This window comes from Archocentrus centrarchus, chromosome 2 (assembly GCF_007364275.1).
Source record: "Archocentrus centrarchus isolate MPI-CPG fArcCen1 chromosome 2, fArcCen1, whole genome shotgun sequence".
In the NCBI taxonomy this organism is placed as follows: domain Eukaryota; kingdom Metazoa; phylum Chordata; class Actinopteri; order Cichliformes; family Cichlidae; genus Archocentrus; species Archocentrus centrarchus.
Genome location: NC_044347.1, coordinates 31,257,111 through 31,272,549, shown reverse-complemented (window position 1 = coordinate 31,272,549; position 15,439 = coordinate 31,257,111). Strand labels below are relative to the sequence as shown.

General features: G+C 48.6%; 1 protein-coding gene across 6 annotated transcripts in view; it reads right to left on the bottom strand.

Moving 5' to 3' along the window:
- Nucleotides 1-15,439, bottom strand: part of LOC115797851 (diacylglycerol kinase zeta-like) — a 94,433-nt gene that overhangs the window by 42,165 nt on the left and 36,829 nt on the right. For 4 of the 6 annotated variants that reach the window (XM_030754411.1, XM_030754403.1, XM_030754377.1 and 1 more), the window contains exons 5-24: nucleotides 14,569-14,646; nucleotides 14,366-14,428; nucleotides 13,514-13,570; nucleotides 13,359-13,427; nucleotides 13,197-13,268; nucleotides 13,001-13,117; nucleotides 12,719-12,790; nucleotides 11,860-11,958; nucleotides 10,378-10,460; nucleotides 10,216-10,276; nucleotides 7,557-7,670; nucleotides 7,054-7,191; nucleotides 6,769-6,847; nucleotides 6,579-6,634; nucleotides 6,240-6,302; nucleotides 5,295-5,368; nucleotides 4,996-5,107; nucleotides 3,193-3,279; nucleotides 2,881-2,993; nucleotides 2,658-2,758 (exon numbers count right to left, since the gene is read on the bottom strand). In XM_030754411.1, the coding sequence (XP_030610271.1) occupies nucleotides 2,658-2,758; nucleotides 2,881-2,993; nucleotides 3,193-3,279; nucleotides 4,996-5,107; nucleotides 5,295-5,368; nucleotides 6,240-6,302; nucleotides 6,579-6,634; nucleotides 6,769-6,847; nucleotides 7,054-7,191; nucleotides 7,557-7,670; nucleotides 10,216-10,276; nucleotides 10,378-10,460; nucleotides 11,860-11,958; nucleotides 12,719-12,790; nucleotides 13,001-13,117; nucleotides 13,197-13,268; nucleotides 13,359-13,427; nucleotides 13,514-13,570; nucleotides 14,366-14,428; nucleotides 14,569-14,646 (1,708 nt within the window). The remainder of the gene's footprint in view (nucleotides 1-2,657; nucleotides 2,759-2,880; nucleotides 2,994-3,192; nucleotides 3,280-4,995; nucleotides 5,108-5,294; nucleotides 5,369-6,239; nucleotides 6,303-6,578; nucleotides 6,635-6,768; nucleotides 6,848-7,053; nucleotides 7,192-7,556; nucleotides 7,671-10,215; nucleotides 10,277-10,377; nucleotides 10,461-11,859; nucleotides 11,959-12,718; nucleotides 12,791-13,000; nucleotides 13,118-13,196; nucleotides 13,269-13,358; nucleotides 13,428-13,513; nucleotides 13,571-14,365; nucleotides 14,429-14,568; nucleotides 14,647-15,439) is intronic. The other 2 variants (XM_030754417.1, XM_030754386.1) reach the window with 1 other exon arrangement.

The window sequence follows — 15,439 nt, the reverse complement described above, 5'->3', positions numbered from 1 at the left end:
CATATCCCGAGCCGTTCCTCAAACCTCCACCTCCCTGAAGGTTTGGAGACCAGAGCGCTCCTTGTTTGGGACAGCTGTGGATAAACAGCTAAATGAAAGGACACACACGAGCCTGTGTGATGTTCAGTGTGCGCGACAGTCCTGCTGCCCCCTCTGTAAGACCACACCAACAGAATGAACATGACATACATACACCCGCTGTGTGACACAGGTGGTGCTGTGGCGCTGCACCATTCCAACATACTGGGCAGCTCCACATGTAGTGTTTTCATGCAGGGCCAAGTTCAGAACAGCATCAGTAACTTTAGTTTGATCAATAAACCTGACCGAGCTGGCTCGCCATCAGAAAGCTGATGCTGAAACAAAAAAGCTGCCCCATGAGGCGGCCCGGCCGGCAGCCCGCTGCAGCAGCACAGCGCTGCTGGCTGAACATCACACGGCTCCGTGTGCTGGAGAGCCGTCAGAGCGCGTGAAGAGCCCTCGAACCCACACAAACACACACACTGATGCTAAATACCTCAGCGAGGGAGACAAAGACTGCAGCTGCTTCACTGACAGGAGCCTGATGGATTCAACTAAAGTGCGCCTTGTTTACTTTTTTACTAACTGACTTCTCTGAAAATATTTGTGGTGGAGCAGCGAGCGCATCACTCTATTAGCCCAGCGCACCTTCAAACAGCCACCGCTGCAGCGCTCTCACAGGCAGGCAGGCAGAGCAGGCTGACCTCTGCACAGCAGGCGCGCACACAGCAGGCAGAAGCAGTGATTATGTTCCAGAGACGCTGTGAAGCTTCCAGACAAAGAGAAAAACGCCTGTCAGATTCCAGCTCCTGCGCTGTTTACCGCCACCTCTCCATCAGCTCAACACTTTTCAGAGGTACTGCTTTGAAGTACTGTAGTACTGCAGCAGTTACAGCTTTCCCAGCGCTTTGGAGGCAGGAGAAACTTTTATTTGATTTGACTGCATTTCTTAATGAGCAGTCACAGTTTACAACTATTAAACATCCAGCCAGCAGTGGGCTCGTTTTCAGCTTGTTGATGGTAGTTCACTGTAGTTACTAAATATCCTCTGAAGCTTTATTAAACAGTCTCTCTTGCCTGTGCTCAGAGTGGGACACAGAGCCACACTGACAGGAGAGGCAGCGAGATGATACGCTGTGCCTTTGGGTATGAAATCTCTTTGCTTTTTTTAACCACCTCCCCGAGTGTGAAACATCTACGAGCTCAGAGCACTGATGGATTTGCATAATGAGAAAACAACCGAGAACTTCTGCAAGCAAACAACGACCTATCACAATGACGGTAATTACCGAGAACCAAAACAGGCTGGAGATATGAGGAAAATAAAAGGAATGAAGGAACGAGCTCTTAATAAGTAATGAAACATGTATGTATACATATATATAACCACCATGGGCTCAGCTCAGCCTGCAATCATACACAGACTCTGCAAATGAAACACAGAGACTTTTTCAGCATTATTAACAGTTTAAACACTGTTATGAAACATGCCGTTTCTAACAGTTTGAAAGGTGACAGCGCCACCCTGTGGTCATAGATAACACTGACTGTAATTGTGTCTAATGAGGATGAGAGCAGAGCCTTCCCTCTGCACGGTCACTGCTGAGCTGTGTGGAAATGAGAGGCCTGCTTTCTGTGAGCGGCAGCAGTAAACGACTGAGACGCAGGGCGGGGGAAACGAGCCCGTTGACCTTCACGCCTCGTCTCCACCTTTCAATCACGGAGCACTTTTCTTCCCTCTTCAGCCTGAACACTGCTGTCAGTCGCTGCATCAGCCTGCAGGTTACATCATCTGAAGCCAGACGTTCATTTAATTACAGCAACAGATTTGAGAGAGCTGGAAGAGGGGCGTGTTTGCCCCCACTTTTTATAATTCAAGATAAAAAACACAACTATTTCTACCCATTTTAATGAAAGTCACACAGCACTGCAGCAAACTGCCGTCACAAGCCCCAGACTGATGCTGACTGATGTTTGTGCTAACAGTAAACTTCACAACTCTCACTGCAGCCAGTGGGACTGACTCCATGAGCTACAGCAGTTTGATATACGATGAATTTATGATGTTAACATTTTATATACAGTTATGGTCAGAAGGTTTGAGCTTTTAAGGATTTCTTCTTCCAGGGCCTGTAGCAGGTCGGCTGCAGTCAGCACCCACCTCTGGAGGATGATTCCCACATCCAGGATCAAATATGTACATAAAGGATCAAATATGTACATAAAGGATCAAATATGTACATACACACCCACTAATATTTGGCTAAAGGTCCCTCAGCAGGTTGCACCTGGTGCAGACACTTCTGGCAGAACTGTTTGAGTTCATTTAAACTGGTTTCCTGACACAGAAGTTCAAATCACTGACATGCTCTTGATGAGTGACAGCAACCTCTGACCACAGCTGTGTGTCTCTGTGGGGTCTGTTAAAAGCTTTTATTCCTCCTCCGTGTTATTTTTCCATGCTGGGGGAAATTACTGGCAAGTCCTCTGTGAAACTGCTAGGAGCCTAGAGCCCATCTAAATACAGAAATGTGCAGTGAAATGGATGAAGGCTGGTGTGAGTGTTGCACGTGCTTGGCGTGTTGGCCATGTTATTAAGTGGACACACAGGTGCTGGTGCGGCCGGCCGCTCTTACATGCTTGCCGTAGTTTGTCCTTGTCGTAGTGCAGAGCCTCGTAGTCGCTCATACTGATCCGGCTCACTCGGATCCTCAGCCTCTCTGGGACCGGCTGCTGACTGACACACAAACAGGCTCAAAATGAATTATGAGGCGTGTTCAGTGACATAACTTGCCATGCCCACAGGCGGCTACTTCAGCTGATGCGAGCTGACCGAGCGTGTGGCTGGCTCTCACTTACTCATTGAGGTGTGGTATCGAGGTTCGTCGCTTGGTTTTCTGAACCATGTTGGCCTGGTTTCTCAGGCTGATACGGATGACTGACGGAGCAAGTCTGCAGGGTTCACCATCCACCTGAGAGAGAAAGTGACCCAAAACAGATCAGTGACCATCAAAGGGAATTCACACATCAATGCCTAAACTGCTGGTATTAGTTACCATCAGCAGGAGGCTGAGAGCTACTCAGTGGGAATGATGGGAGGAGCTGTGTGAACAGGAAGCAGCGTGCAGAGGTTTCACCTGAGAGCAAAAACGTTAAACAGACGCTGCTCACCTGCACTGGCAGAGGTTTGGTAGTGGTGAGGGTGACTTCTCTGCACTGGTTCAGCCTCTCACCATGACCTCCAACCTGAAGAGTAGCCTACACACACACACACACACACAGGTCACTCAGCAGACTGCACTGACACCTTAAAGGCCCTCCCTTTACAGCTGGATGATTACTGTCTATAACCTGATGATGGAGGTTTTTGATCACTGGGTCCAGCTGAAGCTGGAGTCAGAGCTCAGCATGTGTCTCAGAATCAGGTTTTATTGCCATATGGATGAACAGGTTCACAGCATTAGGAAATTGCTGCGGTACTTTGTGCTTACATAAAAAAAACAAATAATTATAAAACTATAAAGACAATGTTACAAATATACAGATTACAAATATACAGAGATATTAGAACTATAACTATAACACAATATTACAAAATATACAGTGCAGAGAATAATTAAAAGATAAAAGAATGTAAACTCTAGTCCAGTAATATGTACATCAGTGCAATCAGACAGGTGCATAGACATAGGGTCATCAGCGTTTGTGGAGGGTGGTGGTAACAGTCTTAGGGTTATTGTTCATGAGTCCAACAGCAGAGGGGAAGAAACTGTTCTTATGGTGGGAGGTTCTGGTCTGAATGGACCGTCTGAGAACCAAAGCACTCTGCTTGATTTGTAATAATATATCTTTGCTTCTAAGCTATCAGAACACACAAGCACAAAAAGCAACATTTCTGTAGACCTGTCACATTTGAGCCTTCAGCCTGGCTGGGACCATCTCTGTGCATTCGTATCTGCAACCCCCCACACGCACAGACTGGTTAATGGCTGATTGTAAACTGGTGATTCTATGACTGGAGCTGCACCAGTAACTGCAGGGGGGACTGGGGGGGACAGGAAATACTGATCACAATATGTGAAAACACACACTCACACACTGTAACTGCTTATTAATGCAAATATCCAATCAGGCCATCTGGTGGCAGCAGCTGAGTGTATCCAGGGATGCAGACATGGTCATGAGGACCAGTCCAAACTCAGCATCAGAACGGGCCTTTGAACGTGGCACAGTTGTTGGTGCCAGACGGGCCGGTCTTCCAGAAAGTGTTGATGTACTGGGATTTTCCAGAAACCATCTCTAGGATTGCACAGAATGGTCCAAGTGAACTAGACTGCTCTGAGCTGATAAGCAGGCAACAGTAAATAACCACTAGTTAAAACCAAGGTATGCAGAAGAGCATCTCTGAACACACTGAGCCTTGAAGCAGATGGGCTGCAGCAGCAGAAGAGCACACCGGCTGCCAGTCCTGTCAGCTACCAACAGGAACCTGAGGCCAAAGTTTGCAGGGCTGTTGGACAATAGAGGACTGGAAAACAACTTCCAGATGCTGATGGAAGAATTTGCTGTCAGCAGCACAGACGCATGTCTGTACCCTGCCTTGTATAAACAGCTCAGGCTGCTGCTGATCACGTCCTTCCATGACTACAGTGTACCCATCCTGATGGTGTCAGTGAGCTGCACTCAAACAGCCTCCAGTCAGCAGATCTCAACCCAGAGAGCACCTCTGGGATGTGCTGGAACAGGAGATCTCTGAGGAATGTTTCCAGCACCTTGCCTTATGCAGTACTACCAAAGTGTACCTAATAAAGTGGGCGGTCACGCTACGTGTGTCGTATGATTTTTTTGAGAATATCATCCAAATAGAAACATGTTCTAAACCAAAACAAAGGACAGAAGAAGAGGAGGCTTTCAGGAGGAAGCTGCTCATCCTCCTCTGTAACCATGGTTACCAGGACACACAGAAATCCATACCAGTGATGTCATCGTGAATCCGATAACTTCGATGTATCCATCGTCATGGCGCTGAGGTTCAAAGTCATGATGCTCACTGGGGTTTCCCCAGGGTGTAGTGCCTGCACAATACCTGAGAACACAACACACACACACACACACACACACACACACACAGGTTCAAGATGCTGCATTGTCGCTCAGACACACGCATTTGTGGTATTTACAGCTGCTCTGTCTCCAGGCAGCCTGTCTGCCTCTTTATGCTCCCACAGAGGTGGGAACTGTACCAGGATCAGTTTAAGAGTACTCGGACTCACCGGGGGATGTTGAGGAAGACCAGACACTGTAGCTTCAAGTCCTGAACCTTTGATGTTAAATCTGTCCCATCACACTGGAGGAGGAGGAGACAGGGAGACAAACGGATCAGTTACCTTCTGGAATTATCCTGGAAAAGTGAGCCAAAGTCTTGGAATACCAGGAGAAATCAAAGACACAACCGCCTCACTCAGCTGGTCCTGATGCTGGGCTCACAAAGCAGCTCCTCACAGTTCAAAGTTCATCTGCCTCTACAGCGCACTGAGCAAAGTGACCAACGTAAGCAAAGCAAGGAGACATGTTCCACTGTGGGCAGGGCACATGCAGCCCAGCTGCAGTAATACAGTAGAGGACAGTAGAAGACAGTAGAGACAGTAGAAGCCCTGAGAGGAGAGACTGTGCCAACAAGCCCTGCTGTCCTCACTGAGATCAGTGTTTGTGTGAGCCTATGTAACCCTTCCTCTGTGACCTGTTTAGGTTCAAGCAGAGAAACAGAAAAATCTGCTCTGATTTCAGCATCACAGGTTTACACGAGCCCTGCAGCACAAACACCATTTATTGATACAGAGGCTGGGGGGGGGTGGCTTCTAGAGGAACACGCTCATCCTTTAAGATTAAAATGGAAAAAAACCTTCAGGGGAGGGGTTACATATGTCTGAGCGTGCTCAGTCTGGGCCTGTAGCAGGTCGGCTGCAGTCAGCACTCACGTCTGGAGGATGATTCCCACATCCAGGAATCCCTCTCTTTTCAGTGTGAGTCTGTTTCTCTCTGACAAACACAAGTGTGTGACCCTGTGACTATGACGCTGCGCGTTCTCCGCTTCTCTCTCGTGTCTCTGGATGAATGTCAGGACTCCTGATTGGCCGTGCTCTATCTCAATACAGTCTTGAGGCTCTGAGTTGCTCAGAGGCAGACAGACAGAGAGACAGTGATTGACAGCTACTCACCACCACTCTGATGTGCTTAGACAGGTCTTTGGAGCTTCCCATCAGGAAATCTGAGAATGCTGTCTGTGTGAGACATGCAGGAGGGCATCATGAGACCCACAGCACACAGACCCAGAGGGCATTTCATCCCTAACTCTTTACACATCAACAAAACTGCCAGAATACTTCCAACATGAATTCCCATTTCAAATAATATCTGCACTTGAACACAACTTTGGATGCAGTTGTTATGATACTGTTGTTCAGCAGTTGTGGTATTCAGCTATACACAACCCCTCCCCTTACTGTTTGTGCCAATCATAGAGACCCAGAAATGAACATTGTTAAACTGAGACTCACCCCAGCATAGAACATCTTATTCCTGAAACGACTGTTAAACTTCTCCGGGTTGGCCTCTACACAGGAAGACACACAGAGACAGGAAATAAAGCACACACACACACACACACACACACACACACACACACACACAGGAAGAGCTCCAGTCTTTGTTTCAGGTGGAGGACGGTGACTGTGGTGGGGTGTGTACCTCTGGACTCGTGAAATTCAAGAGTCACATGGGCATCAAATCCAAGGCTGAAGTAATTGTTGAACACATCTAGAGGAAGCTGAGAGCACACACACACACACACACACACACACACACACACACACACACACACACACACACAAACACAGGTTTAAAAGTGTCCTGTGTCCATAGATGATAATGATGTGTATATGGATGATCCTTTGCTTGTGTGTGTGTGTGTGTGTGTGTGTGTGTGTGTGTGTGTGTGTGTGTGTGTGTGTGTGTGTGTGTGTGTGTACTGACCTTATCAGTTTGCTGCTCATCTGGTTCAGCCCCTGCACCGTGGTTCGGTTCCACCAGGAGATTCCACCGGTCCAGCTGGACCACAGCTCCCTCCTCGACGTGGGACAGGATCTTAGACAGGGGCTCGTCCGTGTAGCCCTGGGATACATTCAGGGTGGGGTAACACATACACATACGTGACAAACCTGGAGCTCCATGTTACAGGGATCTCCAAATCAACGTTCACCTTTAACGTAGTGTTTCTATCATGTTTCCTCCAGCATGGCACCATCCAGAGGGCACAGGGGCTCAGTATCTATGCTCTGGCCCTCACAGTGACCATCCACCCAGCAGAGTCTGGTTTAGAATGAACACCAAGCTGATCTGGTGCTGCTCACTAAGACATGTGTGGCTTTTTGATATATAAAAGGTGAACCTCTGAATGCATCACAGCAACACACGATGATTCCAGCAGCTTCTTCCTCATTTCAGTGTACTGGTGTGTTTGTAGTGTTTGTACCCACCCCTCCCCAGTTAAGGGTCCTAGCAAGGTCATTTCCTGTCCCAAGTGGTAGCACGGCAACAGGAGGCTGGGGGGTTAATGCCAGTTCGTCAAGACACGACAGGATCCAGCCCACCTGGTTCAAGACACACACAGACACACACGGTTAGAGACTCCAGGCACCTCTCCAGCCCTCCCACACAGGAGGCTTTCATAGCTACACTGTTTCCTCACAGTTACATTGTCCCCAGTATAGCAGTGCAGCCTCCTCTCACTCTGCCTGAACTCTTTCTGAGGACGGTCCCACAGATGAACCGTGTACAGCGCAGCACATGATGAATCTGTCTTCTTCACTCCTCATTTGTTTTCCTCTGGCAGCGTTTTAATTCCTCCTTTGAAGACTGATGGCTTCTGTTGTTCCACGGCAGCAGTTAATGTGATCCTTCACTACTCATGAACTGGATTATCGTGTTACAGTCTGAGTCTTTCTAATGTGTGTGCAGCACACACACATTAGAAATCATGTTTACAGTTAAAATATTCACCATAACTAATTCATGCTAACATCAAATCACTGAATCAGTGTGAACACACAAAGGTGAAGGACATGTGTCTTAGTCTTGCTCTCTCTTTGCCACTTCCTGTTTTATTTTGATAGTGTATTTGGTTCTTGTGCTTCGGGTTTAGTTTTGCTTCCTGTGTGTCCTTCCCCCTGCTGTGTGTATATTGTTTGTGGCTCGCTGTGTGTCTAGGTACAGTAAGTTTTCCTAGTGTGTGCTGCTGGCCCCGTGCAGTGCTGTAAACCTGTTTACTCTCAGCAAAGAAAGTTCATCCTGTCTCTGAGTCCTGCGTTTTGAGTCCATCTCCTGCCTGCTGAGCCGTGACAGTGTGTTAAAGACTAATACAGACAGCGGGGAGAAACTGCTCTGTGTTGCCTGCAGCTCAGCAATCAAATGGAAGCTAATTAGTGCCGCTGAACATCTTAACTCCTTTGTACAAAAGCTCACATTTCCTTGAGCGCCATCCTTAATTTGAAGCAGTGTTCAGATGACACTCGTGGATTTACTCTGCCAATCAGAGGCTCACTCAGGTAAATGAACCGGTAACTAGTGAAGCCGGCCTGAAGGGACTCTGCAGAAACTGGGCCAGCTGCATCCAAAGCACGCTCAGGCAGGCACAGAGACCAGAAGTACTTTAAGCTTCGGTCACTGACAAAAGAAACTTCACCACAGAGAGAGTTTGCAAAATAAGAGCACAAGACTCCAATCAGCAATGTCCTGTCAAAATAATGGACTAGTTCTTATATAGCGCTTTTCTACTCAGTGTGAGCACTCAAAGCGCTTATACAACACGTTTTTTACATTTACCCATGCACACCCATTCATACAAGCACTTCCATGTTAACTAAGTGCTTTTTTTAATTATATAACATCCACACACATTCATACTCCGACGGAACGGTCGGAGAGCAACTTGGGGTTAAGTATCTTGCCCAAGGATACATTGCCATGTAGCCTGGAGTAGCCAGGAATCGAACCCCTGACCTTCCGATCAGTAGGTGACCTGCTCTACCTACTGAGCTACAGCCACCCCTAAAAATAAATAAATAAATAAATAAATAAGAGCTTGTAATAGTGAGGCGAGAGGATGAGATAATGCAGTGGGCTCTGTCATAGCAGCACATTACAGAAACAGTCCTGTTTACTTTGAGACATATTCCACCCTCTGGTTTGGACAAAGGTTCATAGTCTCAGTCTCATGTCCTGAGTTACTGTGCTGAGAATCAAGTAAGTGATACATGAAGTCAAACTGGACTCTGAGGACCGAGAAAGTTCAGTTTGAACACCATGGGATCCATCGTGCTTCCAGAAACAAGCTCCGGTACCCTCTGATCTGTTTTCTGATTATTCACGACAGGAAACCTCACGTCTCTGTGGAGACATTCACCCCAAACTGCTCAACATGTGACACTAATGACTGATATCATGTGACAGTTCTCAGTTTGAGCTACATTTTGATACCAGGCTCCTGCTGCTGCAAATAATCTGCAGATTAAAGATAACTGAGTTATTTCCTTACAGGCCTCTGTACTAACATAAAGGTGATGCTATTACAGCTCTGCTCTGTCCAAGCTCACAAACAACAGAAGCAAATCTGTACGTGACAAAGCCAACGAGGTCCAGAGAGCCACGATTCCCCAGATGCTGCGAGTCCACACAGACTGTAGCTTTTGCTCTCGTAGCTAATGATCAATAACTGAATGTACTTCTCTCGTATCTGTGAAAATCTGTAATTAGAGTGAGGAACCAGTGATGGCATTCTCAGGCCGGCTGCATCAGCATTCACTGAGGAACCTGTTCACTGTCTGAGTCCCAGTTCAGCAGCTGCTCTGTTAGAGAGAATAAAGGCCATCTATACCACAGCAGAGCGGCTCGCCCCCAATGTTAGATTAGTGTGATCAGCTGACGATGTCTCAGCACCGTGGCTCAGTAAGAAGAAATGATATCATGGGACTAACCTTCTGTTACATCACGTGTGTCATACACAGTTAAGTGTAAGTGACGTCTTTGTCTTTATTTTATGGAACTCGTCTGTGCAGATGGCACACACAGTACAAAGATCAAGGTTAATAAGAAGAGATGCATCTGTGAACATACTAACACTGTGTGTGTCATACTTACAGTGCCATCTCCTCCACACGCCAGGATCCTCAGGTTATGGACTTTACGATACAGCTCCAGCCTACAAGACAACAGCTGAAGGTTCATTTAGCAGTACCAGCAGATCTGTGTGTGTGTGTGTGTGTGTGTGGGTGAGGGAGAGAAAGAGAGACAGACACTAACCCCTCCTTTGGTCCTCCCTGGCTCAGGTCAAACACCTGTCGGGGGTTCAGATACCACATGAAGGACTGCAGAATCTTAGTGCCCTAATGAGCCAGAGAGAAACAGACACAATGCTGGGAGACTGCAAAGTGGATCAAATAAACAAACAACAACAACATAAACATGCTGTTAGCTGCTGCTGTTCCTGTCAAGTCTCCAGTTTAGCTTGTCACTGTGCCCTGCTGTTAAACATGAGCAGTGAGGGGGTGGAGCAGTGAGGGGATGGAGCAGTGAGGGGGTGGAGCAGTGAGGGGATGGAGCAGTGAGGGGATGGAGCAGTAAAGGGATGGAGCAGTGATAGGATGGAGCAGTGAGGGGATGGAGCAGTGAAGGGATGGAGCAGTGAAGGGGATGGAGCAGTGAGGGGATGGAGCAGTGAGGGGATGGAGCAGTGAGGGGATGGAGCAGTGAAAGGGTGGAGCAGTGAGGGGTGGAGCAGTGAGGGGTGGAGCAGTGAAAGGATGGAGCAGTGAAAGGATGGAGCAGTGAGGGGGTGAGCAGTGAGGGGTGGAGCAGGGAAAGGATGGAGCAGGAGGGATGGAGCGTGAGGGAGGGAGCAGTGAGGGGATGGAGCAGTGAGGGTGGAGCGTGAAAGGATGGAGCAGTGAGGGGTGGAAGCAGTGAAAAGGATGGAGCAGTGAAAGGATGGAGCAGTGAAGGGTGGAGGGCAGTGAGGGGGATGGAGCAGTGAGGGATGGAGCAGTGAGGGATGGAGCAGTGAGGGGATGGAGCAGTGAGGGGATGGAGCAGTGAGGGGATTGGAGCAGTGAGGGGGATGGACAGTGAGGGGATGGAGCAGTGAGGGGTGGAGGCAGTGAGGGGGTGGAGCAGTGAGGGGATGGAGCAGTGAGGGGATGAGAGCAGTGAGGGGAAGGAGCAGGTGAAGGGATGGAGCAGTGAGGGGATGGAAGCAGTGAGGGATGAGCGAGATGGAGCAGTGAGGGGGATGGAGCAGGGAGGGGATGGAGCAGTGAGGGGTGGAGCAGTGAGGGGATGGAGCAGTGAGGGGTGGAGCAGTGAGGGGATGGAGCAGTGAGGGGATGGAGCAGTGAGGGGGATGGAGCAGTGAGGGGTGGAGCAGTGAAAGGATGGAGCAGTGAAAAGATGGAGCAGTGAAAGGATGGAGCAGTGAGGGGTGGAGCAGTGAAAGGATGGAGCAGTGAAAGGATGGAGCAGTGAAAGGATGGAGCAGTGAGGGGATGGAGCAGTGAGGGGATGGAGCAGTGAGGGGTGGAGCAGTGAGGGGATGGAGCAGTGAGGGGATGGAGCAGTGAGGGGTGGAGCAGTGAAAGGATGGAGCAGTGAAAGGATGGAGCAGTGAAAGGATGGAGCAGGTATTCAACTGTTCTGCTGTCCGGAGTGTCCTCTGTGTAGCTGGCCTGGGTTCAGTCAGGAGCTCTCTGCCTGCAGTGTTTTATCCTCTGACTGTATTTGTGTGAATACCTGGTTTCCTCCACTCTTGGGATTGACAAATACGAGCAGTGGCTTCATAAGTGGTGACGGGATGGGTCGGATTATGAATGGCTTCCACTGCCGCCCTTCCTGTTGGAGAAAGAACGATGGGCTCAGATTCCAAAGGCACAAACTAGGAAGCTACGTTTTCATTATAAACCATCTGTGTTCACCAGAAGCAAAAATAAGGTTTACATCACACACAAAGCAAAGAATATTAACCAGTTCTGAAAATTTAACAAATATTTTGGTGTGCCCCCCCCCCCCCATGTGCAGCTTAACCTTTCATACATCATGTACTGTATGTAATATACCACAGCCCCATGTATACCTGTGTAAATGCAGTCCAGTACACAATCATGAACATATTTGACCTTTTAGAGATGAACACACACTGGAAACACTTTGTAAGAGCAGAGCTGCTGCTCTCAAGTTCAGTTAACGAGTGTACTTAATGAAGTGGCCAGTGAGGGTAGCTCTCACCCTGAGACAGAAATCATCAACACCTTAGAAATAAAAGAAACTAGACTAAAAGCTGAGCAGGAAAAAGCAGAGATGCTGTGTATCTCTGGAGTTTTAGCCCTGTACCACAGTAAGTGCACAGAGGGAGGAACAGCTTTCCTCTCCATGTCTGGAGGTGCCTGAGACATCACAGGAAGCATGCTGTTCAAAGAGGCTCTCTATCTAAAAGAAATGTATCGAGTGTGTGTCCCCAGCACTGTTGATCCTCACGGGCAGATGACAGAGACACACAAACACCACACAGGATTTGCTGCTTGTTTCATGTGTGCGTCGTGTGGCCAGAGGCCAGAGTTAAAGTGGCTGTGCAGAAACAGGGGCGCAGACTCACCTCGGCTCCTTTCTTGCTGCTTTTTCTCTTGAAGGATGTCCTTTTTTTCTTTTTGCTGGACTTCATAGACGACTGTGAGACAGAGAAAAAGCAGATGCTGGAGATCACTGCAGAGAACCCACAAACACCTCCCTTCATTCTGTCCGGGCGCCCCTTAAACTACCAGCAATAACAGCAACCATGAAACCAGCTGATGGTTACAGGAGTGACAGAGTCCCGGTTAGGGTTTTCTTCCAGAACATCCTAAAGGGCGTTATCAGGTCAGAGTGAGGGCGACCTTACCTGATGGCGTCTGACTCGAATGATCCATGTGGGCGGAACTATGAGGGCAGCATGAGCACCCATTTGGCAAGCCTCCTCAATCTGCTGCAGCATGAAGCAGGAAACCTTGTTGTGGTACTAAGGAAAGAAACAACGGTTATGACACGTGCATTCATTGAGCTCTGCAGAAAGGAAATGACATCACTCTGATACCTACAGCCTGTTTGCACCAGGAGCAACTGATGGCAACAATCTCCTTACTGTGGAAGGCAAACTTCTGCTGGAAGCCCTGCAAACACAGACAAAGCTTTCTATGGAGGTGCTGCTCGAGAAAAGGTCTCCACCTTTAAGGAGCTGATGCTAATGAATGTTCACCCACCTTCCCGCACTGTTTACATTTGCCTTCCTGCCGTCTCCGATGCACCCAGTGATGGCGAACCACAATGGGCTGAAATGACATAACTTTGTATAAATATCACTCAAAATGTCATCAACATGCAGTCTGATTGCTGTAACTCTGACCCCAGAGCTCACCTCTCGGATATTTCTGGAGCCCGAGTCTCTGAATGATGGTTTACATCTGAAGTTAATCTGGAGGAGAGGAGAAGCAGAGGTTACAGAGGTGGAAACACACAGATGAAAACCGGGCCTCTGACTGCCACCCAGACCACCTCTGATCCTGTGGAACCAGCAGGGTCGGCTGGTGGGCCCCACCAATCCTACAGAGCAAAGTGGGCGTCATCATTTCCCCAACAGGAACCGCTGATAGGAAGGAACAGAACGGCCACACCCCCAGCATCGGGTCAGGTCAACAGGTCTGCACAGCACAGCTGTCAGGTTAAACATGTTCAGCCAGCACCACGGTGTGCTTTCTCCATCCTGACTGTGCAGCGCTGTCTCAAAGCAGCTCCAGATAAAAGGACCCACGCCTTTAACCCGATTCATCACACCACAGGAAAACAAGGTGAAAAGACCAAAAAGTCTTAAAGATGGAAGAACATGTCTGTCCAGGACAAGGTTCCACCTCCATCAACAATGATCACATCAACTCTGACCCCATGCTGCTGTGCAGTGATTTCATTATGAATGGACTGAGGTAAGGTTCAGACACCACCCACGATCAGGCTGTGCAGTGCTGTCAGTGTGAGGACAGAGACGAGGAGAGAGGACCAGAGAAGAGGAGTGAGGACCAGAGACGATGAGTGAGGACCAGAGACGATGAAAGAGGACCAGAGACGAGGAGTGAGGACCAGAGACGATGAGAGAGGACCAGAGACGATGAGAGAGGACCAGAGACGATGAGAGAGGACCAGAGACGATGAGAGAGGACCAGAGATGAGGAGAGAGGACAGAGAGGAAGGACAGGAGGAGTTCAGTGTGTCTCACTCTAAAGCTGGGGTCACTGAGGGGCAGCGAGGCGTCCGTAACAATGGCTTTAGAGCCGGGAAACTGCAGGTCAGACAGGACGCACAGTTAAAGACAACCTCTGATCCACTTCAGATGACCTCTGTCTGATACTACACTCATTCTTCAGGACGCTGTGAGACTAACACACAGCTGTGAGTCTTTGTGTGCAGGTGACTTATTACCTTCTCCAGTTGTTCTATGCAGATGGTGTGAGCAACAATCTTACAGGCAGCACACTTCCTCCGACTGACAGACTTTTGCTAGGAAGAAAAAGAGAACATGAAAAGAAAAAGTGAATCAACAATTAGTGACATGCTTGTTGTTACATTATCCCTCAAAGGCTCAGAGCTTCTGTGAATGACCTAAATATGAAGCCTCAGTGCAGTCTGTGGCCACTGGGAGACAGTCCTGCACCACCGGAGAGGCTGAGCCAAGTGTCTGCAACTATGATGGCTTTGTGTGTGTGATACGCACAACATGTCTGACAGCGAGTAACAACACGATGCTGGAGGTGACCAGCTTCAGTGTGTCACCACCACAGCCACTACACACACATCGCTTCAGGCCTCGCACTCAGGGATAACAACAAGAACACACTGTGGGTCTGCTGTCAGAGGCTTCAGGCACAACACACTTAAAGGAGAGCTGAGTGTGCACTGGCTCAGCTCACAGTACGAGAGACACGTATCGCCCGTTTACCAACGATGGGTAAATGTACATATTCATGGACACACACACACACACACACACACACACACACACACACACACACACACACACACCAAGTTCATGGTCATGAAAGAAGGAGCAGCAGGATTACTTCCTGGTGGCAGCAGCCTGCAGCCGCGGGCCAGATGACCTCTGTGTGTGAAGGACTGGGCTGAGGTCTTTCTGGAGGAAGTGGCACTAAGGTGCAGGTGCAATGCCCTGCACTGATTTCCTTTTTAACAACACAGTAATGCTGTTGGCTACAACACTGCCTCCCTGACACCACCCATCAACCTGACATTTCTCATGATAGCCTCCGCCCAATCAGCTACTGCTGCAGGAAGA